The sequence below is a fragment of the Festucalex cinctus genome, chromosome 5, assembly GCF_051991245.1.
Source record: "Festucalex cinctus isolate MCC-2025b chromosome 5, RoL_Fcin_1.0, whole genome shotgun sequence".
NCBI classification, from domain to species: Eukaryota; Metazoa; Chordata; class Actinopteri; order Syngnathiformes; family Syngnathidae; genus Festucalex; species Festucalex cinctus.
Genome location: NC_135415.1, coordinates 22,923,103 through 22,950,964, shown reverse-complemented (window position 1 = coordinate 22,950,964; position 27,862 = coordinate 22,923,103). Strand labels below are relative to the sequence as shown.

At 40.3% G+C, this 27,862-nt stretch overlaps 2 protein-coding genes across 6 annotated transcripts in view; one reads left to right on the top strand and one right to left on the bottom strand.

Moving 5' to 3' along the window:
• ptch1 (patched 1) overlaps positions 1-6,356 on the bottom strand; it is a 62,473-nt gene extending 56,117 nt beyond the window's left edge. For all 4 annotated transcript variants that reach the window (XR_013283606.1, XM_077522119.1, XM_077522120.1 and 1 more), the window contains exons 1-2: positions 5,126-6,356; positions 3,377-3,569 (exon numbers count right to left, since the gene is read on the bottom strand). Coding sequence is in view for 3 of the 4 variants with exons in the window: in XM_077522119.1 (XP_077378245.1) it covers positions 3,377-3,569; positions 5,126-5,305 (373 nt within the window). In the remaining variant the exon portion in view is untranslated. The remainder of the gene's footprint in view (positions 1-3,376; positions 3,570-5,125) is intronic.
• Positions 6,357-25,465: 19,109 nt separating this feature from the next.
• The window catches only part of ercc6l2 (excision repair cross-complementation group 6-like 2), a 16,669-nt gene continuing 14,272 nt past the window's right edge, over positions 25,466-27,862 (top strand). Inside the window, exons 1-2 of one of the 2 annotated variants that reach the window (XM_077522191.1) lie at positions 25,466-25,773; positions 26,191-26,606. In XM_077522191.1, coding sequence (XP_077378317.1) covers positions 25,743-25,773; positions 26,191-26,606 — 447 coding nt within the window. In that variant the 5' untranslated portion in view covers positions 25,466-25,742. The remainder of the gene's footprint in view (positions 25,774-26,190; positions 26,607-27,862) is intronic. The other variant, XM_077522192.1, reaches the window with a different exon arrangement.

Sequence of the window (27,862 nt, the reverse complement as noted above, 5' to 3'; positions counted from 1 at the left end):
TTGCTGGACGACTTAAGTCCTGTAGGTGTCAGTAGTGTGCATCATCTGTGAACTTGGAATGCTAAAAATAACGCTAACAAGTTATGAAACACCGTGCTTAATTGGCCTTTCTCTGAGTCACACCCCAAAAACACAGTGACCAATCGCAGTGAAAGACGGAATATTCCAACACTTGGCTGGCAAGTTAGTATTGACGTCAGTGATTCATTTTACGATTGTTTGGAACAGATTTATTTTTTTTCTTTAATGTAGACGTCAAAGATGTCAAACTATTTCAGTCAGCATAAATCTATAGTCAAAACAGTCATAAACATATCAACAGAAGGAACTTAGAGCTGTTTGAAAAGGGTTACGGCTGAAGCACTGCTTTTAATCGACCGCACCCTTTTTAGTCATTAAAGAGTAATTATGGTTAAATGATGAGCCTGGGACAGATGCACAAATGACATCCTGATTCCAAATGAAACCCGAATAAATGCAGACTTAGATAAAACTATGTAGCCTTCAATGGTGGTCATCTGTAAATTAACAGGCACACATTTGCTTTGCCAACCGCCTAGTTTTTTTGTTTTTGTTTTTTAAGAAATCTTTATATTAATAGTTTAAACCGCAAATATAAATGCTAGCTTTAATATTACCATAATCTTAATCTGAATTGGCGATATAATATATAATAATGGTCTTCACTTGTAAATTGAAATTGCTAAAGGCCTCCTGTCACACTGGAATTATTTGAGGGTGCAGCAAGGTTAATTAATTGGCCGGCCCATCACTATAAAGGGGGTCCTCGGTTTCTGTTACCCAAACTTATAGGCAAGCCGGAAGCTTACATACTAAGTAGGGATGTTCGATACCACTTTTTTTTCAGACCAATACCGATAACGATACTCAGACCCTCACTACTCACCGATACCAATACCAAATGCCGATACCAGTAGTACATTTTGATAAATACATTTTTAAAAAAAACACAATAAAAGATCCATCTTCTGCAGAGTTTGTTGTAAAGTTGGCTGTCAAGTTTGAAGTATTTCTAAACCGGTGAAGTTTTGGTGAAAAACGCAGACATGCTCCGATGCTCGTTGTTGTCAAAACAGGAAGTGGTCCTCATGATTTGCTATGGTGGTAAACAGCTGCAGGGTAGCGCCAGCTACAGGCAAGGAGGACTCACTCAAAGTTCCCCATCGGTCAGTTGTACTCGCCGGGGTCAAGAGTACTCGAGTACTTGAAAAAAGGCTGGTATCGGCCCGTACTCGTCCATCTCTAATACTAAGTATCACCAACCTATGCTAACGAAGTAGTCCCAGTTCCAGTATATATGAAACAACCTTCCTGGTTGTTAATCAAGTTAAAAAAATAAATACAGTGATACCTCGGTTTACGAACTTAATTGGTTCCCAGAGAGTGTGTGTAAACCGAAAAGTTCTTCTTCCGAACATTTATTTCCCATAAGAAACCATTAAAATGAGAATAATCCGTTCCCAGGTCCCTATAAAACATAATTTTCTACTAAATAAGCCTTAAAACTACACAAAAATATACCTTATTTTTATTATTTATTTTTATTATTTTTTTATTGTATTGTAATTAAAGAAATAAATTGTACTGTATAATAAAGTCGTTTTATTTTACTTTGTGATGGTAGTTCTTAAGGATAGTAGCAATGGTAGACTTACTTCATTCGCGAGCGTTTCACCGCGTAGAGTGTTTATGGAACGGTTGTCGCTCATTCGCACTTTCGTGCTCACCGGAGCGGAGGAGGTGTGTCCCTTGGTGACAAGGAAGTGGAGCACTTTAGCGAGTCAATCGTGGCACGATTTTCTCCTTTTTTGAGGTACGTGATGATACTTTCGCTTTTTTTAGTGGCGCGAACTCCATTGACTACAATGCAAACGCGCCGCCGAATCGCCGTCCCTCGCTGGTAAGCATTAGGCTTAACACTAGCCTGTGGTGGGGTCTTTTTCGGTCCCATAATAGCAAAAGTACACTCAAAATGTCTATCAAACACAAACCGCGTCCGCACTAAAAGAAAGGGGGTGACGAACTGGGACGCCGTGAGCGTGCGTCAGCTTCTTGTGGCCGCCACCGTGCTGTTGTTCGACCGCGTGGTTTGGTTCGTCCGCCGAAAAGTAGTTCGTCAGCCGAGACTAAATTTTCGCGAATTTAATGTTCGTGAGGCGAAAAGTTCGTGAGCTGAAGCGTTCGTGAGCCGAGGTATCACTGTACTATATCAGTAACTGAGCGTACCTTCTAGTGCTGTATATTCTCATGCCACTGTACCATTCCTAACAGTCTGGGTCATCTTAAAAATCAAGCAGCCACTGAAGACTTATTCCTTCATTCTCTGTTTTTAATCAGGTACAGGACACTTGTTCTACTTTAGGACCGAACTGTCCTTGGCATTTACTTGAACTCCCTTTCCGAAATGTTTGACTACCAAAACAGTGAAGAGTTGACAGCATTCTCTACAATGTTGGGTGTAGTAGTCAGGACGATCGTTTTTGTATGTGGTCCGCAGGTTTTTGCTGGTCTTCATAAAAAGTTAGAGGTATACTGTTCGAGTCACAGACCTGACTGCACTAAAGTTCCTTGGTCCATGAAATTATCGTAATCAATACTGCAGAACTGCCAACTAAAAAGGCAAACCTGCATCTCACTTCCAAAACCATTGTTGTTTAATGTATATGGGGGAGAAAAATGTGCTCTTCCATTCATGAATGAGCCAGACGACTGTGCTGGAATGTGGATCAAAGGAAAGAGAAAGAAAAAAAAAAACACAGCCCCTGACCCCCCCCTCCTCTAGCGCCTCCTCTCCAACAACACCACCCAAGCACAACCTATTCTCTTTTTTCCCCGCTAAATCGTTCATTGTGTATATTTTCTCTTTGAGCAACAACAAGCGAGAGCTTTATGATCCTCACAAACATGAGTTCCTGTCCTCACTCAAGCAGCTTCTCACTCTCTCGCTCGCTTTCTTCCCCCCCCCCCCCCTCCCTCCCTTCCCCTTGCAGCCGGAGGCAAATCTTTTTGGAAAGTTGAGAGCTGTCCAAAACGAGACCACACACACAGTCTGAGAGCATTCAACTGCTGGGGGCAGGCACACACACACACTCAGAGACACACACTCTCACACAAAATGGCGGCTTGGCAAAAAGGGAGAAAAAAATGGTCTACCCCAAAAGCTGCTTATGAAGTTAATTACAACTTTGGTGTATTTGCAGAAGCAGGGAGAATGTTGTGATGATTGCATTTATTCCAAACGTTGGACTCAACACGCCCATAAATGTTTCTTTGTTTGGTACATTCCATCACAGCCGTCAACTCGCAAAAAAAAAAAAAAAAAAAAACTGAAAAAATAGAAGCAAGAGAGTCTTACCTTCCACCCAAAGCTTCTCCACATCCGTCTCCAAATTAGCTGCCCGTAAGCCCACCGCGAACGCTCCGAAAATCATGAGGCCCACCACCAAAAACTTTCCACAGTTCTTTTGTATGTAGCAGCCCAGCCTGAATAAAAGTCTCTGGAACTTTGCTCTCAGCCATAGCGGTGCTTTCCTCCCAGTCGCCTTGCCCTAAAGAAAAAAGACGGACACCAAAGAAAAAATATTATGGTCCCATTCAAGTGGGAAACAATGCACTTACCTGCGCAGGTGAGTCATGCACAACTTTGGCTGCTTCTGCCATTGATTGCGTTGTTGGACTTGTGAGTAGGAGCAATAGTAAGCATCGACGGGGGGTTCTCAGTTTATGACTGAGCTGTGTTTGTATGGGGTTGATGTAAACCCTAATTTGTACCTAAGTAGTTTATTACTAACTTATCCAAATGCAGTAGTAAAGTCAAATGACAGAAAAAAATCTTCCCTGCCACAATAAAATGAAAAACAGCAAGTATGGCAGGAAGTGAATGTGTGCCTATGTAACTATATATTTTTATGCCAGTTCGCTATGCGCCATTTGTAACCTTAAAACGTTGTAACCAAATGTCTTTTAAATTTTAGCATTGAATTTCAAATTGTTTGATAGCCAAGCCAGTGGAATTAAACTTCATTAGCCCCGTAGAGTAGAACCTCTGAAGTAGAACACAATCTGTTTTGTGACACCTGATGGCTTGAAATAAAAAATAAAACCTGTACTTGCTCTGAAGACTAAATGGAGAGGGGTCTTCAAGATGTTTATAGTGTTTCAGAGACATTGCATTCTGTAGGACAAGTGTATTTAGCATCTGCTTGGTGAAGGTATGTTGTGCATATAAAACTGATATTTGATCATATTGCTCATAGTGAGCAGCCAGATGCTTTCATAACTCCAAGAATTCAACTTTCTGCTCTATGGTTATCATCATTGGTATACATCTGTGACTGCATCACAAAACAGCCATAAAACAACAACAAAACACAAATGGCATTTATCCAGTTTAGATACTCACTAAACTGAAGTCGACAAGTACCGCTTGACTTTTGAGGCATGCATTCTGGTTAAATTATGTTTTAGTTACTCTTGGGGTGCTCCGGTTTGGGGGTCCCTCTGTAATTAAGCGTTTAAGAGCAAATTCAAGCAGCTGTAAATTCTATTGAAAGTGAGCTTGAAAGCAGCACATGTGACACTCCACAGGTAACAAACTCACACATGCTGGCACACACCACAGGCACAATTCCAAAAGGTAACAAATACGACGACTGACAGTAAGTACGAGTCCAAAAGAACGCTTGCAGCTGGACCTCCGGCTTGGATTGGAGGGGGCGGTAGATAAAAGCTGTCAAGGTCTACAACATGATGCAAACGGAGGAGGCGTTTTTAGATAATATCAACAAATAGCATCCTATTTGAGAGCAAAAGCTTGCACCAGACCAGTCATTACAGTTGTGCAATACAGCACAGACGGATTCAGTGTAGACTGTAGAGAAGGGTGCATTGCACTGCATTGCTTTGCATGTGGTCCGACTGGTGCTGGGGGGGGAAAGCCACATGGACTTCCACGCTGGTGCACAACGAATGTTATGTGTTTGGAAAACAAGAGGAATGAGTCCAAACAAACTTGTGGGGGAGCGGGTAGAAGGGTAGAAGTGGGTGGGAAGTAAAAAAGCCGGTGGACGTGGGTGTTCTGTGTTTTTTAAATGTATAGAAGTACCTGGGAAATCTGCTCCAAAGCGAAGCCCGCGTCGCAGTAGCTCGGCCGCTGCAGGTAGTCCAGATCCGGCGGCTGCGGTGGCGGCTCGCGGCTCGAGTCCCTCCGGGTCCTCCGCGTTAGCCTCGGCCGGCCGGGCTCTCCTGTCCCCGGCTCGGGGGGCGCACTAGCAGCCGAGGCCATGTTGCGGGGACTGCGCGCTGCTTATCGATTCCCACTTGCGATCCGACAAAGTTTCACTCGGAAGGGGGACCTCATAGTCCGCTTGGAGAGGGCGAGTCAAAGTAGTGCGCGCCGTCCATCCCCACATCGCGTGATCCGGTAAGGTCTCCGCCGCCTTTTGCACCGCGTTTTCCGACACCGTCAGGCACAGCGACAACAACAACAAAGTGGGCGAATGTGAAAACACACGAAAACCACAAGAGTGTCTCTCAGAACGAGCCGCACGCCGGATCGCTGGACGCTTCTCGCTGCATTGTGCGGAGATGTGTGCCGCTGCTCGTCTTCCCCTGGGCCGCGCGTCACGGCCAACTCTGACTTTGAATAGAAGAGCAGAAAAAGAGCTACAGGAGGAGGAGGAGGAGGACGAGGAGGAGGAGGGGTGGAAAACGAGGGAGAAGGAGGAGGGTGAGGGGGCCCGAAAAAAAAAAAAAAGAAAGAAAACAAGATCCCGCCTCTCGCCGCTGTCACACCGCACGGTTTGCTCGCTTCTGATTGGTTCCAGAAGGGCAAAAATTACTCAGCAAACACGACTATTATTAGCTGCTTAGCAACAACTCGCTAAAGTAAAGGAGGGGAGGGAGCGGAGGAGGACCACCCAAGCTGGGAGGGAGAGAAAGGGAAGGTGGGGTGTATGGGATTGGGGATGCCCAACCAGCGGTAAATCCGCTTGTTACATGTAACTAAAACTTGGTAGCCTATGGTATATTGGGAGAGGGGTTAACGATTAAATGAAACACGCTTCACCCCCAGAGAGAAGACTACAGTCGGACGTAACTTTTAAAAACGTAAATTTTAATATTTAGTCAAAGAACACGCCTACTCTGTTTCGCGTTAATTAGCGCTGCAGCTGAATTAATTATACCGCCAGGTTGACAAACATATCACACACACATACTGTAACATCACAGACAATAAATAATCAAAACTTTATAAGAGGCAGAAAAAAAATATTTCAATGTAAAACTATTTTCTGGACTTACACATAATTTGCCAGTTTGGATAGCTTTAGGTCGCTTAACCAACTCACCTTCAAATTCTTCTTCGTTTGTTTTTGAAGTGGTGCCAAGTTTGATTGGAAGGAATTTACCCTAGCGCCTCCTGCAGGTGGTGAGTGGTACGACAGTGACCATATTTAGTAGTAATAATTCAGTATTCAGTCATGAATACAAATATATGTATTTTATTTAATTGCCCATATTATTATTATTATTATTATTATTATTATTATTATTATTATTATAGTACTATCAATGTCAATCACTTTGAATTTTCATATAATTACATTGTTTTATTATTTTGAATATATATATATATATATATATATATATATATATATATATATATATATATATATATATATATATATATATATCCATCCATTTTCTTGACCGCTTATTTCTCACAAGGGTCGCGGGGGGTGCTGGAGCCTATCTCAGCTGTCTTTGGGCAGTAGGCGGGGTACACCCTGGACTGCTGAATTATGTCTTGTCTGCAAATGCAAATTGGACTGTGGGAACTCCCGCTCCTGATTAGTGGGCTGGTTTCACACTTGTTCCTGGTTGGCTGCTTCTTCGAGCGTCATTTTTTAATGTTGTGTTTACAAACAGCAACAGAAAAACTTTGGACCATACCTTTAAGGCTGAATTAGAGGCTAAAAGGGTCAGTGTGTGGAATTTTTTGCCATCTATTTTTTTGCCAAATAGATGCACTGACCAAAGTTCAAAGAGAATTTTTGAAGCAAGCACACTACATTGCCTCAGAGAGACCAGACTTCGCAAGTTTGTCTCCTTCTGTAATCCGTAGCAGAAAGATAGTGGCGAAACATGCCAGCCTGTTGTAGGGTGAGGCTCGACCAATGTAATATAATTAACGATTATTAGACCTATGATTCTATTACAAAAATATATACAAAAATGTTTTGGTTTGTTTTTTTTAACTTAAAATAGGTGTAAAAACAATTTAATCTGCATGTCCCCTAATGCCCCTCCAAGGCAAACTCATCTCAGTGGGACGTAACTCTCGCAGGAGTTACATCCGCTTCCAGCATATCAACGTGCTGTTATCATGATGGTAAAGCAGCAAGAGGCCATCAGCTTGCGGGAAATGTGGGAAAAGGTTGTTGGCATTAAGAAAAAAACAAAGCATAGTGTGGTGGCTGTAAAAATATTTCTATAAAATGTGCTGGGAGATTATATTGTGAGCATCTGTGTTAACTAATAGAATACATGTGAGATTACATTGAAACCCCACTATTCTCGAGTCCAGTTGCTAACAGCTAAAAACTGTGAGGAACTGAAGTCCAGGCCCAAAATATTTATAATTGCCTTTGCCTATACCGTAAATAAATACACCAAAAACCCAAAAGACTTAAGTGTAATTTCAAACTCACCTTACAACAGTAGTTGCCCCTAGGTGATAAATAAAGTTATATTGAATTGAATTGAATAAAGTTAAAGTGATTAGTATACGTTTACATTTCTTGAGCACTGAAGTGTTAAATATTTGAAGGTAGGGGTCTGTTCCGGCTTACATTCTTGTAATTTGACACACCAACTTGAAGCCTGAATGTTTAAACATTTTGTAGTGAGTTAAAGCACTTGCGCCACTTCCTGGATCTGTCATCGTTCATATTTATCTCGTCCTCCTCCAGACCGATCCACATGGATTTCTTAATGAGGTAGTATATGAAGTAGGAGCCGGGGCGCTTTGGGCGCACGTCCCGGAATGACTTCATTAGCCCATCACCTTGGCCGACCTCGGGCAAGGTCATTTATAGCCCTGGAGGCTGGTGGCTGGAGTGCAGCCATGGGAAAAAAGTGGATCGATGTTGATTAGCTAGTTATGATTTGCAGGTGGATTACAGTTGACAGTGGAGGTGGGCCAGCATTTTGATAATGCTTAATTTAAACTTTTTGGACCATTATAATTGCATCAGGATAGAAACATTTCCCACAGAATAGAGCTTCTTGAGCCCACCTGGGATGAATGTAAGAATAGAACTGCATATTAACTAATGAGGATTTATGCTGCAATATTTGGCATCTAGAGCCAGACAGGAGAGTGAAACAATGTTTCAATTATTTCAGAATTTAAAAATAAATTTTAAATAGTATTTGAAAATTAAAATTATATTTGAAAAAAATCAAATAAGATTTTTTTTAGTATAAAAAAAACAACTTATAATATTTTATTATTATATTTAATTCAAAATTTAAATACAGAAGATAATTTCATTGTATATTGTTTTGTTGTAATTTAAAATATGTAAAGCATACAGTATAATTAATCACTAATCATTTACTTACAGGTAAGTCATCCGGCTTTTTGGAGGTTCATAGCCATTTACAGATGGTGCAAGGAACCATATTTTATACATTTTATATCAATAAAACATTATTGATTTAAAATGTACGATTAAATACAATACATAAAAGTTTATTATGTGGAGAAATGAAACAATCTGTAACACTCCATAATTCTAACAACATGTACAAAAACGTGTAATCTTCCACATTTAAATGAATAAATGAATGTGTTGAGAATAAGCAATAATTGATAGAGGCAACAGTATTGGATTATTGACCCACTCAGAACAAGGGTGGGCTAATGCCATTTTGCCATTTTGCAGGAGAGTAATTTATTTAAATCTTGTCTTTGATTTCTTCTGGATAACAATTGTAGTCGTCCACAGATTTTAGCTATTTAGCAAATAAAATTATTGTTGGATCTGGGTCATATTGAAAATTCATATTTTATTATATTGCTTGTAACAACAACACGCCATGCAATGCAGTGTGAAGGATGTTTTTCATTGTTTTGTTTTTGTTTTTCAGGCTAAACTCGACAAATAATACCAGGAATAGCATCAACTCTGTTGCCCTTACTCCGGTAATTATGGCACATGGTCATGACTTCATCTAATCGGTGCGGCGCTTGTCGATGCAATGACAGATTTTGTCAAGCAAATCAAATTGCGTGTTTACCTCCTCGTGAAATGTTGCTTTGTTTGTGTGTCGGCTGTAGCAACAGTGGTGTAACTCCAGATAAGATGCAATCGCTAATAATGTGGAAAATACACGTCGTAACTGGAAAACTGCAAACTAAATTGCATGCGGCCGCGCAGTGCCCTAGCAAAGTGATGGAGCTATTTGAAGGTTACCAGCAGTGGCGGCTGCTGGAGTTTTCACCTTTGGAGGGCGCTATATACTGTATATACTTTCAGGAAATTAGAACTTAATTGTACAATACTCAGCAAATATATCATAAAAGAACTATGTCAAAATTCACACATCTACTGTAGCATATTTGTGCCTTTATCTTTCCTCATAGCTCACCCACTCTCTCTCCATGCCACGCCCAGCTCGCAGACGGTCTTTCGTTGCGTGATATTTCAGCTTCTCAATAGCACGATTCACTTGCACTTTTCACTTTCTTGGTAGCCATGTTGGAAGCTAATTAGAGAGAAAGCAAAACTGAGTGTTCCGTGTGGATATCAGGAAGCAAAGTTTGTAAACCCAGCAAGTTCTACCGTCATTGCTCCAGTATTTTTTATTTTTTTTTTTTTTTTTTTTTTACTTCTCACGATAGTTAAGTATAAGTCATATCACTCACAAGAATTGTCAAAAATCTGTCTTGTATTTCCTAACAGCTCGTAAATTACAGGGAGTCCTCGAGTTACGTCGGAGTTCCGTTCCTACGCTAGCGATTTAACCCGAATTTCGATTTAAATCGAATTTCCCCATTAAAGTCAGTATTTACATCAAAAATAATTCGCATAAAACTTCTAAAATACATTAAAATACAAAAAAATAATACAAGATGCTGTACTTACCATTACTGCTTAGAGGTGGATGGAAAAGAAGGGGGGAGGCTGATTTGAGAAAAAGAGGACGAAAAAAAAAACAAGGATATTCCCACAAGTGCACAAGCGCTAGCACTAGCTAAGGGCTAAATAGCGGACGAGAGGAAAACACTGCGAGCGAAATGGCGGACGAGGAGCCAAAATGGAAGACCGGACATAACCGTTGTAAAGTCGTAACGGCTTAAGTCGAGTGCGCTTTAACTCAAGGATTCTCTATACTAAGAATTGACCGCAAACGGCCCCTGGGCCTTAGCTTGGAAATCCTTCCTCATCTTTTACAAGCTATACGCTTCACTGCATGCCCATTTGAAGCCCTCTGCTGGTGCCATTTGCAATAATTCTTCCATGTCATATAAGTCCACCCCTCCCTCCCACAGCTCACCTCATGGCCGCCTCGCGAAGCGGCGAGCGGGAGTGCAAATGAAGTGCCTGCGGGGATGTTTATGTTCCAACTCAAGGTTGTCTTCAATCATACACCGAGCTGTTTGACAGCTTGCAGCAGCGCCGCCCGACTTGTGTTTACCTTTCCTAATTTCTGGCTTTGTGCTCACAATCAGTGGAGGAATCCAACATGGCAACGCTTTGCGAGACGAGGGCCGAGGAATGTTTTCTGGAGGTAAATTCAAAGCGGGTAAATATTTATCTTGTGTATGCCTGCATTGTGTCCCCCCCACCAAAAGGGTTTAGTGAAAACAGAGGAATCCTTAGGAAAGTACCACAGTGGATCCTTTTTTGATTTGGTTTGGTCCACTTTCCATTGATCAGTTCTTGTTGAACTGATTTGTACCAGTTACATGAAAAAAAGTACTGTATATAGTTAAAATAACCGAATATATGTTAGTGTAACTCATCTTAAAGCTACTGAACGCAGAAAATTGAATTTTGAATCATTACTGCCACCTGTGCCCGAAAAATGAAACTACATTTCCCTTCTTCACGTACACAATGCGCACTTGAAGTCACAGCCGCAGAGAGAGGGCAGGAAATTTGAACCGAACCCAGTCTGAAAACTATCGGCCATCGCAGGAGTTCCCATTTTGAACAGCTAATGTATTAATCTACTAATTAAAAAAATATTTCAGTCATAAATGGTCAAATAAAAAGGCTATCCTTCCCTCCATCCATTTTTTTGACCGCTTATTCCTCACAAGGGTCGTGGGGGTTGCTGGAGCCTATCTCTGCTGGCTTTGAGCAGTAGGCGGGGTACACCCTGGAGGACTGGTTGCCAGCCAATCGCAGGGCAATAAAAAGGCTCTTGTAAATACATACGTTAATTTGTTGAATTATGCCCAAAGACAAAAATCATTGCCAAATTTACACACACGTGTACTCTTACCTATAACGTCAATAACAAAGGTTCGTGAAAGAAAATAAATAATGAAATAGAATGACATAAAAATAATGGGCAGACGTGCTAACCAGTAGTTCGTCGTGTCGCCACCAACAAAAAACAAGCAAAACATCTTTATTGCTGCCTGAAATGAGGTCAAGTGAGGAATACTTTTCACGCTGGTATGACTTTTCTCAGAGTAGGTTCCGTTTCTAGCGAGTATTGAAGGTTATTCAGAGCCCCTGGAGAATTCACATGGCAGCACAACGTTCCTCCTGGGCCAATATTTACCTTAACTTTTTTGGGGGTAGACAATGTTGGAAGCGGCTGATATTTAGACAAGGCAGCGGCCTGTTCTTGCACAAACCGAGAGCCCAGAGAAGCTATAATTTTTGGAAGGCGGTACGGCCCTCCAACATTAACAGGAAACGTGCGCCGCTTTGGATGTATACACACTCATACACACACATGGCCTCCACAAATAAGCAAGTCTAATTTCATATCTGCACTGCAGCTCCACACAGAGAATAAAGAAAGAAAGGGCAGCCGAAAATAGGAAGACGGGACAGAAAAATATACATGCTCTTGATTGCACATCACATTCAAGGCTTTGTTAGCTCCGTGGGAGGCCCGCATGGAAAATGTGACACATTTAAAGGTGGGTAAGAAGCTCGTAAGCTGTCCAGACCTGTTTACACACCCAGGACCTCCTGAAAATCCACAGCGGGAACTCTTACTTTCCTCTGCGGAATGTCCAGGCAGTAAACTTGCAGCATCCTGTGAGAGAAAAGGAACGCGGGGAACATTTGGACTACTGCATCATTAATAGGCACAAATAGATGGCAAACATTTGGTGTGGTGAATCCGGATAAAGGTGCAGGCGCATTCATTTTTTTTAAAGGGATACTTCACTTATTTAGCCCATTATAGCAATAAAAAGTTAATATTTTGTCTGTAATTAATTTGATACTTTCATTACTTTTCACGTGCAATTAGTACCTTTAAAAACAAAACAATTTGCAACTTGCTGTCGACTGAAAATGACATCACATGGGCTCGGGTAACCAATCACAGCTCACCTGTTTTCTAGGTTTGGTCATGTGACATTCACAAGCTGAGCTGTGATTGGTTACCCGAGCCCTTGTGATGTCATTTTCGGTCGACAGCAAGTTGCACAATGTGTTTTTAAAGGTACTAATTGTACATGACAAATAATGAAAATATCAAATTTATTATAGGCAAAATATTATTATTTTTTTTGTCTACCACTTGAGCTGTGCTAATTAACATATCACTGGTGTGTCCAAAAGGAGACCAAAAATGGATGATTCCATCTGTCAATAAAGTTTACTCTGTTTATTTTGGTACCAAACGTAGTCTTTTTCAGAGTATGATTTACTCTACAAAATTTACTGCGAACGAACAACAGTGCCACGGCCCACCCATTCCAAATATAGTGAATCTGTTATAGTGGTCAATGTAATATAGCGGTAAAGATGAGGCTGAGAACAAAATTGGTGTCCATATAAGCTTTTATCAGTCTGTTAAAGGTGCTGATGTTGTTGTGTTGCTCAAACTGAGCAGCAGTGTCAAGGCGACATTGGCCGCTTTGGAGGGCAGCTCGATTCAAATTATAATGACTTGACAAAAATAAATGACAAAAACAAAGAGCGTGAGAGTGTGAGCGAGCCAAATGATGTGGCTCACTGGAGCCAGAACTCCCATTCTCTTTTTAATTGTGCTGCTTTTCGGAATACAAACACAGCGTTGCATATTATCCGAGGGCTTTATTGCGTGGGAGCTTATTTGGAGCGTTTCATTTAGGAAGGAATTGCACACTTGATCATTGCATGAAAGGACAAGCTTCAATTCATTTTTGGATTTGTTCAAATTTTTGGTACATTCACTACAATACATGTCAATGTTCAGTTTAATGGTCCATGTCTCTTTATAAAACACTCACTGGCAAGAACCCACCGTCTCTTTACTCTCTGCACACCATACATACCACCACCCGCACTCTCCAGTCCGATATTTTTATCAAAGCAAAACTTAAGCACTTTTCGTTTTTGTTGATTATGGCAGCACTGTATGGACAAAAGTAGTAGTGTTTTGCCTGAAGAAGAATCAGCGCATAGCGTCATGAAATGGAACTATCAAGCTGATGTTTTTTATTACTGTTATTAATTATTGCTATTATTGCTATTATTAATTTACAATAGCTAACATTAGCATTATTGTTTTGATTTGTGAATAATTTGTAAATAAGGATTTGTCAATAGTGTAATCTCATACCTGCTGTTGCTGACTGTTATTCTTTGTTTGAATATTATCAATTCTCAACATTTCATGCAGAAAAATAAATAAAAGCATTTCCTGATATCGTATTGGATTGATATATGTATCGGGCAGTACTCTAGGCTGCTGATATTCCTATCAGAAGTGGAAAAGTTTTAATGGGACACCCCTAGCGACCAATATGAGTACTCAACAAAAAAATGAAAAATTGAAAGTTAATTTTAAATAAAAAATCCTATATTTCCCAAAATAAAATGTTCTTTTAAATTGTTTGAAATGAATGTCAGTTTTATATTCTTCTAATTTGAAGTTCCTGATTCTAAATTGACCACTAGAGGGCAACTGATTCTGGCATCAGCCGCTGCTGCTTGTACCGCTTGAAGAAAGGCCCGAGACGATACCTCATACCTGGTATCGGTACCCGCCCATCCCTAAATCATTTAAGTTGTCTATCCCTGTAATTGACCATTACGGACACCACGGACATGACAGCAACTCCCTCACTTGTGTAAGACTGTCATTTTAATGCCAAGGTACTGCATAGCGCTGCTTTAAATCGTATCACGGATTTACTCCCAACACTCACGAGGAGGGAGACAAAAGAACGACAGGTCCTCCCACAAAAGAAAGACAACTTCCAGTGAGTGAAACGACCTCACCTCATCATGGAGCAGCCATGAGAGGAAACACACATGTTCTTATCCCCAAAATCCCAAACACAAAAACATCTAGTCACCTGCCCTTGGTCAACACACTCACACACACGTATATATACATTGACGCATACACACTTCAAAAGCAAACATACATGCCTGACATACCACAGAATCCCTCACGGAAACCCACGGGAAACCCGCTCTCAACTGTCCGCCGTTGACAATTGATCAGAGACTTGGAGGCTACGATCCAAACGCACACATCGTGACTCCCTCCTGACTCCGCCGACCTCCGACCCGGGGTGAAAGGGGTTGTTGTGCGTTGGCGTGGGGTTCATTCCCTGCGCGTGAGGTCATTTCCTGCCCGGGGGGACCGCGAGGGACGCAAAGGGGCCACATTGTTTGACCTGAGACTGGGGCCCGTGGTGGGAGGCCTGAAGATGATGATTTGGAGGACAACCAGCTGGGTAACACAATATTTAGATTTTGTTTCAATAAAGTACAAATTTACAAGCGTTGTCGTAAAATAATGGACTCTGGGCTAGTGGTCAGCACTTCTGCCTCACAGTTCTGAGGCTCGCAGTCATTTTGCATGTCCTCTAACTTTTTTCCAACATTTCCCTACAATTGAAAAACAAGTACGTTTGCATCAATGAAGACTCAAAATTTTCCAGGTGTGAATGAGTGTGAATGGCTGTTTCGCTCCTTTTAGTAAATACTAAGATTGGTCGAGTACTGATGCCAGGTATCAGTATTAGGGGCTCGACACACGGGAGGCGACGTCCCTCGCTCTCCATTCATTTCCTATGGAAGCAAGGCGACAAGGCGAAAATCGCCTTCCTCCCTCCCCCTCGGCGACACGCGACATTCGTGCATGTGAAAAATCACGCGCGTACACGTAGACGTGCACGCGTAGGTCGGCGACGAGATACTAGAAAGTTGAAACAGGTTCAACTTTTGTTGTCTTGTCGCTGAGGCTTCAACCAATCAGCGCTAGATTTCATTGACGATACTCACAATGGGGTCTGATACCAAACCACTCTCTAGTGGCTATTTTACTTTAAGCATCTAAATGGCATGCGTGGCTAGAAAAATGAACTATCAATGAGTGATAAGTGAACTATCGATGTCAATCTTCTCATATGCGACATTAAGATGTAATTTCTCTCCCAAGCTGAAGGTCGTGAGTTCGAACCTTAACCCTTGAGTGAGCTTTATTTATTTTATTTTTTTCTTCAATTTTTTATTTTACTCTCTTCCTAGTGTAAACAGTAGTTTAGTAGTAGTATAGGAAACACTTAGTTTACTCTACGACTGAGTCTATTTGCTCCATATCTACAAGTCGAGTCAAATTTACACTGCAGAATTTACTGTGTATATGTCTGTATTTATATAAGTTTTACATGAATGATTTGTATGACTTGACAGGATGTGTCTATTTTACACACCTCCAAAATTCAGGGTTTGGTTAAAAAAAAAAAAAGAGAGAGAAAACAGTGGCACATAAATCAAACAAATAAGTTTAACTTACATTAAACTTAAATATATACATTAATCTATTAGTAACTCACATACATATATAGCAAGGAATAATGCTCTTTTAACTTCTTTAATTAAATATATTTCATCATGCAATGCCTGGAGTCTACGCAGGAGTCAAAGCTGGCAAAGTACATTTAAGCTGACCCAAACAGGCAGATGCTGTTAGGTAGTCCAAGGAGAATAAAAATAATGGTGGCCACACAAAATATTGACACTTTGGGCATTTAAAATCTGGTTGATCAGAACAAAAGTTGTTTTGTAACACTTTTATAATAAGAATCTCTGGTGAGAATAACAAATTACTTACAAGAACTTCAATATTTTATGTTTTTCTCATATTATTAGATAACTATTGATTCTGAACTGTGATGTGTATGGAATAGCTGCAGACTTCTATATTGTATTTTTGTATAGCAATGATGGTTCCTGCAGTTTCCAAAAGCTCTTCCTTGGCACTTGGAATAAACTGAACAAAAGAATGTGTATACAACTGTGGAAAAATAAGGGAGAGGGTGGAAAATGTGTAATTTTCTCTATGGTGCATTTGTAAACAAGACAAACACAATCAGCATCTCAATTGAGGCACATCTGGCTCCGCTCGACACCAGGGGCCCTTTGTTTCCCTCCACTTGTTTGTTAATGTGTCACACCAAAGCAAAACAACGCAGACAGGATGTTTAGCCTGCATTTGGAATGTTTAACCCTTAACACAGTTCTTTTTCCATGAACATTATATGGTCAAGATTTCGTTCATTATATTTGTCTTTATCAAATTATGACTTACAGACCTTTCAAAGTGTATTCAGTTTATCTGACAATGATAAATGGAGGATTAATCCTTATTTTATGTTTCATAGAAAAGGTCAATTGTATTTTTTGCTTCACACCACTCGTTTTTGGATACTATCGTGATGATGGTTTATCTACACCAGAGGTCTCCAAGTTGGGTCCTCGAGAGCCCCTATCCAGCCGGTTTTCTATGTCTCCGTCCTTCGGCACAGCCGAATCTAATGATCAGCTAATCAGCAAGGTTTGCAGAAGCCTGATAACGATCCCGATCATGAATCAGGTGTGTTAGTGGAGAGAAACATGGAAAACAGGCTGGACAGGGGATCTCGAGGACCGAACTTGGAGACCCCTGATCTACACACACATACAAAAATAACATCCATGATGATTTTGATATTCTTTTCACAGTTTCCAGAGTCCCAACTTTGTGATTATTCCAAGACCAACTAGTGCATGTTTCTGCAGAAACCTATGCAAATTTGTCGATGTTGTTTACAAGTCTTAAACACTGATAAAAAATAATAATACATTGTTTTAATACAAACACATGCACACAATTCATCAGTTTTCAAGATTCAAGGATGTGGTGTTGCTGTATATACTAGCACACGCACGCACCCACGCACGCACAGACACACACACACCTGTATTAGAGTGTGTGAAATGTGGGAAAGCTCCGCAGGCTACTTTTAAAAGCAGCACTCTCCCTTTTAGTGGAAAACACAACAATTAGTGTAGTACAGTACAGTCTGGTGCACAGTTTGAGGTATTGTTGTTGTACCTTATGCACAGTATTTTAAAGGGATACTTGACTCATTGAACAATTTTCAGCAGTGAAAAGTTAATATTTAGTCCAGAATGAATTTGATAACTTCTTTATTTTTCATGTACAATTAATACCTTTAAAAAGTAATTTTTCTATTTGCTGTCGACTGATGATGACATCACCTGTGCTGAGGAAGTAGGTAACGGCCAATCATGGCTCACCTGTTTTCTGGGTTTGGTCAATAAACTGAGCCATGATTGGTCGTTACCTACTTCCTCAGCACAGGTGATGTCATCATCAGTCGACAGCAAGTAGAAAAAATACTGCTGAAAATGACTCAATGAGTCCAGTATCCCTTTGATGTTGCAATGGCCATGATTGTGGTTAAGTATTTTTTTTTTTAGTTGGAACATCCCATCACCCCACAAATTGGCAAACTACCATTCACACTCACCTATGGATAATTTAGAGTGCATGGAGAAGCCAGAGTGCCAAGCAAGCAAAATAAGAACATACTTCCTGATGGAAAACCAGAACCATTAGCCCATTTTGTGGAGTTTTCTGTCCTCTCACCACAGAAACCTTTTTCTTTAAAAATGATTTTGCTTCCCTTTTCTTTATTTTGCTGAAGCTGCTTTGCCTCACCTCTGAAAACCATTCATTTCCATTTTGTGTATTTATTTGGGGTGTCTGCCTATATTGAGTCATATGAATTCGTGGCACATTTGAAATTCAAACATTTAAGTTTTTTTTTGTTTTTTTTTAAGCCAGACTACTAGTAGCCTACAAATGTTTCTGTACCTGTGCATGTCCATGCATACTTGATGGATTTGTGTTTGTGCAGCCGTACTTAGGTGTAGTGTTTTGACTGTTTCTTTTACGGCTTTAAGCATCTTTATAAGCCGAGTGACTAATGAAGCTGATTATTTCTAGCTGTCAGACATAATGTCCTGCTTGGGCTAAATATTCCATATGTGCCGCTGTGGATGACCTCAACTCAATGCCGTAATCTGAAGGGGGCGGGGGGGAATACAGCCTCCATAAACACTGCGCACATATGAGTGTTTTGGTGACAGATGTCGTCATGCTGGGCTGGTAAAAGTATGAACACTTAGATGTACAAATAGACTACTTGTGTAAGACTGGTAAAGTAAAAGTACTGATTAAGCAAAAAGTTTAAAAAAAAAAAAAAAAAAAAAAAACTTTACTTAATTAAGTGGCAAAGGTGAAAAGTAAAAAGGAATGTCTATTTTTTGTACATTGCCTTTTTGATATCTTAGCACAATGTAGTGAATAAAAGTGAAGAGTGCACATAAAAAAATGTACATTTACCTGAAACATTGATTGTGTCACAATAACAGAATATTTGTACTTCATTTCTTCCCCCTACTGTCATTGTGCCAACAAATGTCACATGTCAACTTTATGTTTTTGCCCCACACAGGCACATTAATGTGCCAGTGTCCTGGCATGAGTCCCTTTTGGTCAAAGGTAGTAAAAACCTGACTCGCCAGAACTTGTGAGTGACGGAATCTGATTGCAGTCTGTATGCTGGCTCACTTTGTGCTCGTTTGCGAGTGTATTCCGCTTCACTGACGCAACATAAACAAACAAAAAAAAACCCTCTGTGAAATTGTTTCAGGCTCTGAAGCCTCTCGCCGATTATTGATGTTAATAGAGTGCAATTATGCGGGCATGACGCCTTTGATGTGGGCCGCGTGCCACTAAACATGTGCGAATGCCATCCAATGGCCTCTTTGTCATGTTAAGATCATGCGATATGATCGGCGTGATTTCATGCGACATGTGTACGAGTGCAGTGAAATACGAGTGGATGACGGAATGAGGTTCTTTTAAACATCAGGAAGTATGTGACATCATCACAGGCGGAATGAATGAGGGGAAATGTGATGATAACCATAGAACAGGAAATGGAATATAGTGATACAGTAATCCCTCACTCGCTTTTAACCTGTGCAACATGTCCCCTGCTATTTGCTGAAAGACTTTTTTATTTTTTTTTAATGTTCTTGGCTTTAATGCTAAGATGCCACAAGATGCCTTTTCTAAATAGAAATTGGTATCAAGGAAGTGCAGCATTTCATTAGGTGGCGTTAAGTGACTAGACAAACTAGCTAAATAAATCAACTTTGTAAACAATATCAAATATAACCAGGACAGCTTTAGTCAGGCAATTCCATCCATCCAATTTGCTCATTTAGGGTTAAAAGTGAGATGGAATCTATCTCAACTGACCTTGGTGTGGAGCACACCCTGGACTAGTCGTCAGCCAATCGCAGGGCACATATAGATTCATACATGCACATTCCTCACAGGAAAGGCCGGAGCCCGGATTCAAGCCCTCATCCTCAGTACTGCCAGGCGGGTATGCTAACCGCTATGCTAACATGATGCCCATGCAAGTCCCAAGTCCAAAAATTGGCAACTTAAGTCTCATTCGAGTCAAGTTGTGACCCGAGCGCCCCACCTCTTGTTTACTGTGTATGATGATGACTGCATCGAGATATCCAGAACACATTACAAAGAGAAAAAAACAAATCTTAATTATACATGTGCATGTGTGCCAGCCTCTTTGGTGGCCTTGTTGACAACAACACGTCCACTTCCACCATGGCGGGGCCAAACACGCCATTATTTGCTGGTGTATTCCAAATAAAGGAACAGACCTGCTCCTTCTCTCCCGTGCTGGAGCAAGGCAAACATTCCCCCGCTTCATTGTGCAGGTTTTCTGCATGCGGCCGGGGAAGGGCACGCTCATACGGAGGTCTTTGAGACCACACACGGAGCGGTGTGAAGATCTCTCGCTACGTTTTCCCTTCTTCTCATTCATGCGCTCTCTCTCTCTCTCTCATTTTTTTTCCCCACAATTGCCCTCTCTCACCCTCTCATCCATCTGTCCTCTGTTGCCCGCCTTTATCTGCACTCCACGTTGTGTTTGTTTGTGTGTCTTGACGTGAACTGGAGAGGCAAAGAGGATGGTCATTTGCGATGATATTTGTGCCTGGGAGACCACCCAAGTCAGACGTCAGGATTTCTAGGGGCTTTATTTTTCAACGCCTCTACTCTTCCCAGGGTTTGACTTTGATTAATGTGGACGATTTACAGCGTGCGTGATTTGTTGTGTGTGTTGTTCAGGTGGAAGACAAAGTCACAATTAGTTAAACTGGTTAAAGTTTGAAATGTAGTTGCATGGTGGACTACTGGTAAACAAACGCGTCTGCCTCACACTGGAGAGGTTCTAGGTTCGAATCTAAATGTACCCTGTGATTGATTGGCTGCATGGTGACCAGTTCAGGTTGTACCCTTACCTTTTACCCAAAGTCAGATCACCTGTAATGAGTACTACATTTAGGTGACTATACATTTGAACTTGTTTCCAGATGTGGTTCTAGGTTTAAATCCTAGCTTTGCCCTTTCTTTGGAGACTCTTACTCCCACTTTCCAAATATGTACAGTATGTTAGGTTTGAAGACATTAAATTGTCTATGGGTGTGAATTGTCGTTTGTCTACTGTATATGTGCCCTGCAATCCCTGGTGACCAGTACAAAGTTCAGATTAAGATAATTTAATTGACCCCTAAAAGGACAATTCCCCTAGTCACAACCCATCCAAGAAACATGAAAACAACAAGAGGGGGAGAAAGAGTGGGAAGCCTGGTAGGTCGCATCTCAGCGCACCGAGTTTCTTAGATGAAAAAAAAACACAAGGAGGTGTTTGCAGTAACATATGACCATTTTCCATAATATTGTCCAGTTCTGCCCTAACAAATTCAGCAGATGACTCACCTTTTCTATCCTCTGTTTTTATTTTTAATGCAGAGTAATGACTCTACTGCAAAATGGGTCGATTTCCTGATTAGGGTTTCTTGGAGGAGCGATAAGCACATAAAGCATATGAGCCAGCTGGTGTGACATGGTAGTTGATACCGCCCTGATAAGGAGGCCAGGGTGTCGCATTGGGTGGCGCTCTGTGTAAGCCCAGAGTACTCACAGTGTCTCAGACCACACACATTCATAAATAGAGGGAAGCAAATAAGTAAGGAAGGAGAGTACATGTGAAGAAGTGATGAGAATGTAGGCGGGGCGACCTGATAGGAACAGAGGGCATATCAACATCACACGTACATTTGCAACAGTAAAAATGAAGTGAAATTAATGTTTTCATTTCAATTCAATGTGATTGGCGTCTGGTAATGGTTAACTAAAACTGTTTAAACACTTCCATAAGCCAACCTTGGATGGCCATTCCCATGCATTAGAAGGACGAGTCAAAAAAACTAACACCCACTTTTAGCCACGCATTGTAAATTTTTCCAGCTCTGACGGCTGTGTAAATGGGAGTGCAGTACAGTGCAGTGAAGGGGAGAGAAATGTGTGCTAAACGGTCCATAAGCGTGGCTTGGCCTGGCCCTCGCGAGCGAATCACCCCCAATCCCTACAACCCCCCCTCTCCCCTCCATATGGCCAATGTGTATTGCTATACGCATGGACGCATGACCCGGTCCTCAGTAGGACACCTCCCTGCTGGATACCACACTGTAAAAACACACATCTGCACACGTATAGACGCATATGAAGAGCATCAAGCCAGTGGTTATCAAACTGGGTAATAATTTGTAATAACTTATGTTGCATTATTTTTTTAATGTGTGTACCTACATATGCTGACTGTACGTCAAAACAAAAACAATAAATCAATTACTTCTCTCTGTCTTGGGTCTTGGGATAATTAAAAGCTCTGATATTTAACCCATACTATAAATCTGACAACCCTGCTTGAAGTTATTTTATTTATTTTTTTAAAGCTGTATTATTGCAGGAATAAGGGCCTATTCTTTAAGAGCAAAAAGCATGAAATATGGCTTATTTCCCTCAATAAACATTGACTTTAGTATCATTATTCTTTGCCTTATCTTGGAAAGTACAACAATGGTCTGCTAAAGATTAAAGACAACATTGCCCTGCCCCACCTGCACCCAATAATAATATCCATCCATGTTCTTGACCGCTTATTCCTCACAAGGATTGCGGGGGGTGCTGGAGCCTATCTCAGCTGGCTTTAGGCAGGATACACCCTGGATTGGTTGCCAGCCAATCGCAGGGCACACAGAGACGAACAACCATCCACACTCACAAGCACAATTCGGAGCGCCCAATTAACCTGCCATGCATGTCTTTGGAATGTGGGAGGAGACTGGAGTGCCCGGAGAAGACCCACGCAGGCATGGGGAGAACATGCAAACTCCACCCAGGAAGGCCGGAGCCTGGACTTGAACCGGAGTCCTCAGAACTGGGAGGCGGACGTGCTAACCAGTCAACCACCGTGCTGCCCCATAATAATAATAATAATAATAATAATAATAATAATAATAATAATAATAATAATAATAATAATAATAATAATAATAATAATAATAATAATAATAATAATAATAATATTTTTTTTAATGAAATTTGTTATTGTAAATATTGGCAAATGTTTGCTGAACCACAAAATTTTGAGAACCCATTGTTTACAGTTTATTTTGTTGTTACAAGACACATTTCTACATACAGTGGAAATAAAAGCTCTACCTATTCAAATATCAAATGCCAGATTTGTGCCAAATGACAGCTACCAAGTTGTGTCCCCATTACTACTCCCCCAACCAACCCCCACCCCGATTGTGAGTTACAGAGTTGGAGGGGATATAATTGCATGCCTAAACGCCTGAGAAATGGATGTCCAGTTCTGCTGAGCTGGTGCTTTTTGTGTGGCCTCATTGTTGGGACGTGCAGTCATGCAATATGTTGTGTTAGGGGTGCCTTAGAGAAGTTTGGGGCGGATGGGCTGGGTGGGCTATTGTATATTGTCTTGCAGCATGATATTTCATTCCAAGTCCAAAAACCTAGGTTGTTCCAATCACAATGTTGTGAAATAGTCAAATAGACACGTATAAGCTTCAGTCACTTTTCTTTAAAGGCAACCTACGATGGAAAATAGGCTTGAAATATTAAAATGCAGAGGCATGATGATGCAGAAACACAAACCCCCATGTCAAAGCCAAAAGGTAAGCAGAGCTGCATTGTGTTTTTCTATTTCAAAAGTTTAGTATTAGCTAACAGCGTTAGGTTCTGGTAACTGGGCTATGTGAAGTTCCCAATGCGGAGGCGGTGTTTGTCTGTCTTAGGTGTCCATGCACCACATATACACTGTGTAGTGTATGAAGTGCTGTCTCCAAGAGTGAAAATATTTCAATTGTCTCTTTACGCCTGTGCTTGTCATGATAAGGAGTTAACAAACAGGGGCTAATATCAGCAAAAGGGTGTGTAAAGCATGTCATAATCCTTGATCCTTGGGGTATTTTTACTAAAGCATGCCATTACAACACCTACAAACAGTTTTAAATTGTGGGTGGCAGGTGCAAAGCGCCTATGTCTCCTTTTAAGGCCGACAGAATCTGGAATGTATGACAACATATAAACTAGCAAAACAAAAGGCTCCTTTGCTTGTTAGTGTAATGAGATGAGTGTAAATATGTTTCCATCTCACTGCAGGACAAAACAAAAGATGAGCCATCCCATTCGGGTCATTGGGGGGGCTTCCATATTGTAACTCAATAAGAACAATCATTTGGGATTACCACTGATAGTGACATTCATTAATCATCGTATTTCCTCAAATAGTGGCCTCCACTCACTAATGAGTCATTAAAAAAGACAAAAATAGTAATAATAATAATAAGTAAAAAATAAATGTACTGTACTGCAATGAATACCCCGATGTCTACTCCTGCATTCTAAATTTTATCCTTCCTGTTTGTCTTCCTTTTACCCTTAGCGCCCAACTTCTCCCATTTCTTTCTGACCTTTTCTCTTATTTCCTGTCATTTTTTTCTTCCAGACCGCCTTCCTTCCTTTCTTACAATCTTCCTTCCTTCTTTTTCCTTACTTCCACACTTGCTTGGATAAAACAGTACTTTTCTGTCATCCATGAGATTTTATTTTTTAAATTTATTTTATTTGTATTTTATTTTAGAAGTTTTTGAGTGAAGCAATTTGTTAGCAGTAATGATTTGGATTGTGGGGTAGGACAAGATAAGCTTTGGCTTCTTGCTGCACCTTCTTGAACCGAACACCTTGTATGAGTTTCTTTGTTTACTTTTATTGTATTTGTTTGAGATAAATAAAGATCAAATCAAATCAAATCAAATCAAATCCTCTCTTAGCTCTTTTATCTTCCTCCAACCCAAGATAATATATTCCACCAATTCTCACCCCTAATATATGCCAAGATTTATTTTTTTTTAAACTGAATGACTCAAAACTTAAAAGGAGGATTCATACAGCAAAATGACTTTTTTTCTTTTCTTTTCTTTTTACACAAACTAAAATTATGAGCAAAGGGAGATGAGATCATTATTTCAATATACTATTCTTTTTGTGACATTTTTGGATGATGTGTCATGAATTTTTTTCTAATGCAAAACATGCGCTTTCCCTCATTAAATGTTGGGAAACACTGCCTTAGGGAAAATTAAACTGGGTGTGGTGAGCTAAACCTTTTAGAGTTTTGCCTAGCAAAAAGTTACTACTATCACGTGATCCAACCAACTATGTGAAAATAACAGGTTTCTTTTTCTACGTCTTGACAAAATTATACATACATTTAAACATGCTAAACATTGTATTGTTTAAATACATATCAATAAAATAATAGAAAATAATCCGAAAACATGCAAACGTTTCAAGAGTGTAACGACAGGTCCGTTTGAATTTCAGCCGGGCACTTTCAACATTGTTCTGTGCATTGTTCACCACGGTAGTAACACTTGTTGTTATTATTATGTATTTATATTAATGGTTTTTTTTTGTTTTAATTTCATTACAAGTTACTTTTTTGTTCGGATAAAAATAGCGAAAGTGCCGTGACGAACGTACAAATAGGTAAACAATGCTGCTGCTTTGATGGCCAGACAACAGAACGAAGAGTTTCACCTCTCAAGAATCAGTTAAAACCCATTTTAAGAAAATGGTCCGCCGTCGAAAGTTTTATTCCATAGTAAATGAAGCAAAAGGACTTTTGAAAAGTGTTAGTGGTGCCCACCAAGCTCACTATGACTCCGTGAAGAGGAAACGACGATGCTAACGATAGCATGATGATGGAATCTACGTCAGTTGGAGAAGGTTAGTAGTTTTGGGCTTTTTATTTGTGGTTATTTCACCACTAGTCGTAGTCTATAGCCTTCATTAATGTTTATTAACGGAATAAATCGAGTCTCTTAAAAGTATTTTACTAGTTTGGGAGGTAGTCGTGACTCGTGTTTTGTGATGGTTTACTAGTACTCGTAGGACATAAAAAACGACAAGACTTTCCCACATTATTTTAATTTTGTTGTATTACAGCCTTTTTCTAAAATTGAATGAAATCATTTCCATCTATAACCTATTCACGCCACGGCCAACCTAAAATAGTAGACTTACTGTGCTATAACAAAATGTTTAAAAAGTGAAGCGGTTTAAATACTTTTCATATACTTTCCTGTATTCTGTATAATCTACAAATGTTCAATTAAGTAATAAGCTACTGTTATCTCTTTACAGCATCTTGGCACACACGTCATCACCTAGTGCCTGATCATGGTGATGACACTCAGCATTTAGACACCGCTCATAAACGGAACACTGACTCTCATAGTGATGACGAGGATGTCACTTACGGGTACGATGGAGACGAGGACGAGGACGGGAACGAAGATGAAGACGCTGCATCAAAACACACAAGATCTGTTTTAAATAATTTGAAGCGAGAGAAACCTTTGTTTTCCAGCGGTGTGGAACATTCCAGGGCATTTGTTCCTTTAAAGCTGTGTGATGGAAGTGATGATAGTGTCCCATACACTATTAACAGATACCTGAGGGATTATCAACGAGAAGGCATCAGGTTTATTTACAGTAACTATAGCCATTCGAGAGGATGTATCCTGGGGGATGACATGGGCCTTGGGAAGACCGTGCAGGTATACAATGAAGCAGCCTGGAATATTTGGTAAATGTTTTTGCCCAAGTGCAAGGGAAGGCACAATATGCTCCGTCTTCTGATTGCGTTGCCAAAGTGCCAGTGTTGATAAGATGTGTTGTTTTATTATCTTGCCAATGTGCAACCAAAGGTGCAATTTGTTGCTTTAATTAGGGTGGTTACGGCTCAGCTGGTAGGACTGTTCGTCCAGTAACGGAAGAGTTGATAGTTTGAATCCTGGCTCAGACTGGGTTGCCTCCAGGGCCTCATTGAAAATGTGAAACTGCTCTCAAATGCCTTACTTGGTAAAACAACGACTAAATAAAAAAAAATAAGTGATAGCCTAAGTTGCTTTACTGTTCATTCTCTTTCCAGAGTGAAAGTGAGGACACAATATGTTGTTTCATTATCTTGTCAAAACACAAGCAAAGATAAGATTTGTTGATTCGTGTGTGTTCATCAACTTGCCAGAGTGCAACCGAAGACACAATGTGCCAATTCTGTTACTGTATCTTGCCAAAACAGAAGCACAGACAATATTTTGCTTCATCGTTCTTTTGCCAGAGTGCCCATGAAGGCACAGTAAGATGCTTTGTTATCTTTCTAAAGTGCAAGCGAAGGCTCAATATATTGCTTAATTATATTGCCAAGCATAAGAAAAGACATGATATGTTGCTTTGTCTGCTTGCCAGACCACTAGAAGAGGCATGATATGCTGCTTTATTGTGTTGCCAAAGTGCAAAGAAAAGCTCGCTATATTGCTTCATTTTGTTGCCAAAGCTCCAATGAAGGCAAGGTGTTGTTCTTTGCGGTTTTATCAAAGTTCAAGCAAAGGTACAATTCCGTTTTTTTTTCTCCGTTTTTTTTTTTTTTTTTTAATTTTAATTTCACAACTAAATACATTACGCAAAGACGCAATATGTTTTTTCATTATCTTGCCAAAGTACAATCGAAGGCAGGATAGTTGCTTTGACTTTATCTTTCCAAAGTGCAAACGGAGGCAGGATATGTTACTTCCTTATACAGTACTGCCAAAATCATTTGCCAAGGCTCAAGTGAAGGCACAAAATGTTACTGCCAAATTTAAACTAACAAAGTAAAGCAAACAAACCACATCACGTCATAACTCATATGATATCAAATCCCTTGATGAGAGTTTTCCATATCTGTAATTTATGTTGTACATATGTCATAGAGGCCAACACAATGAACCTGTCAAATAATGAGTGTTTCTTCACACTGATGTTTATTTCCCTC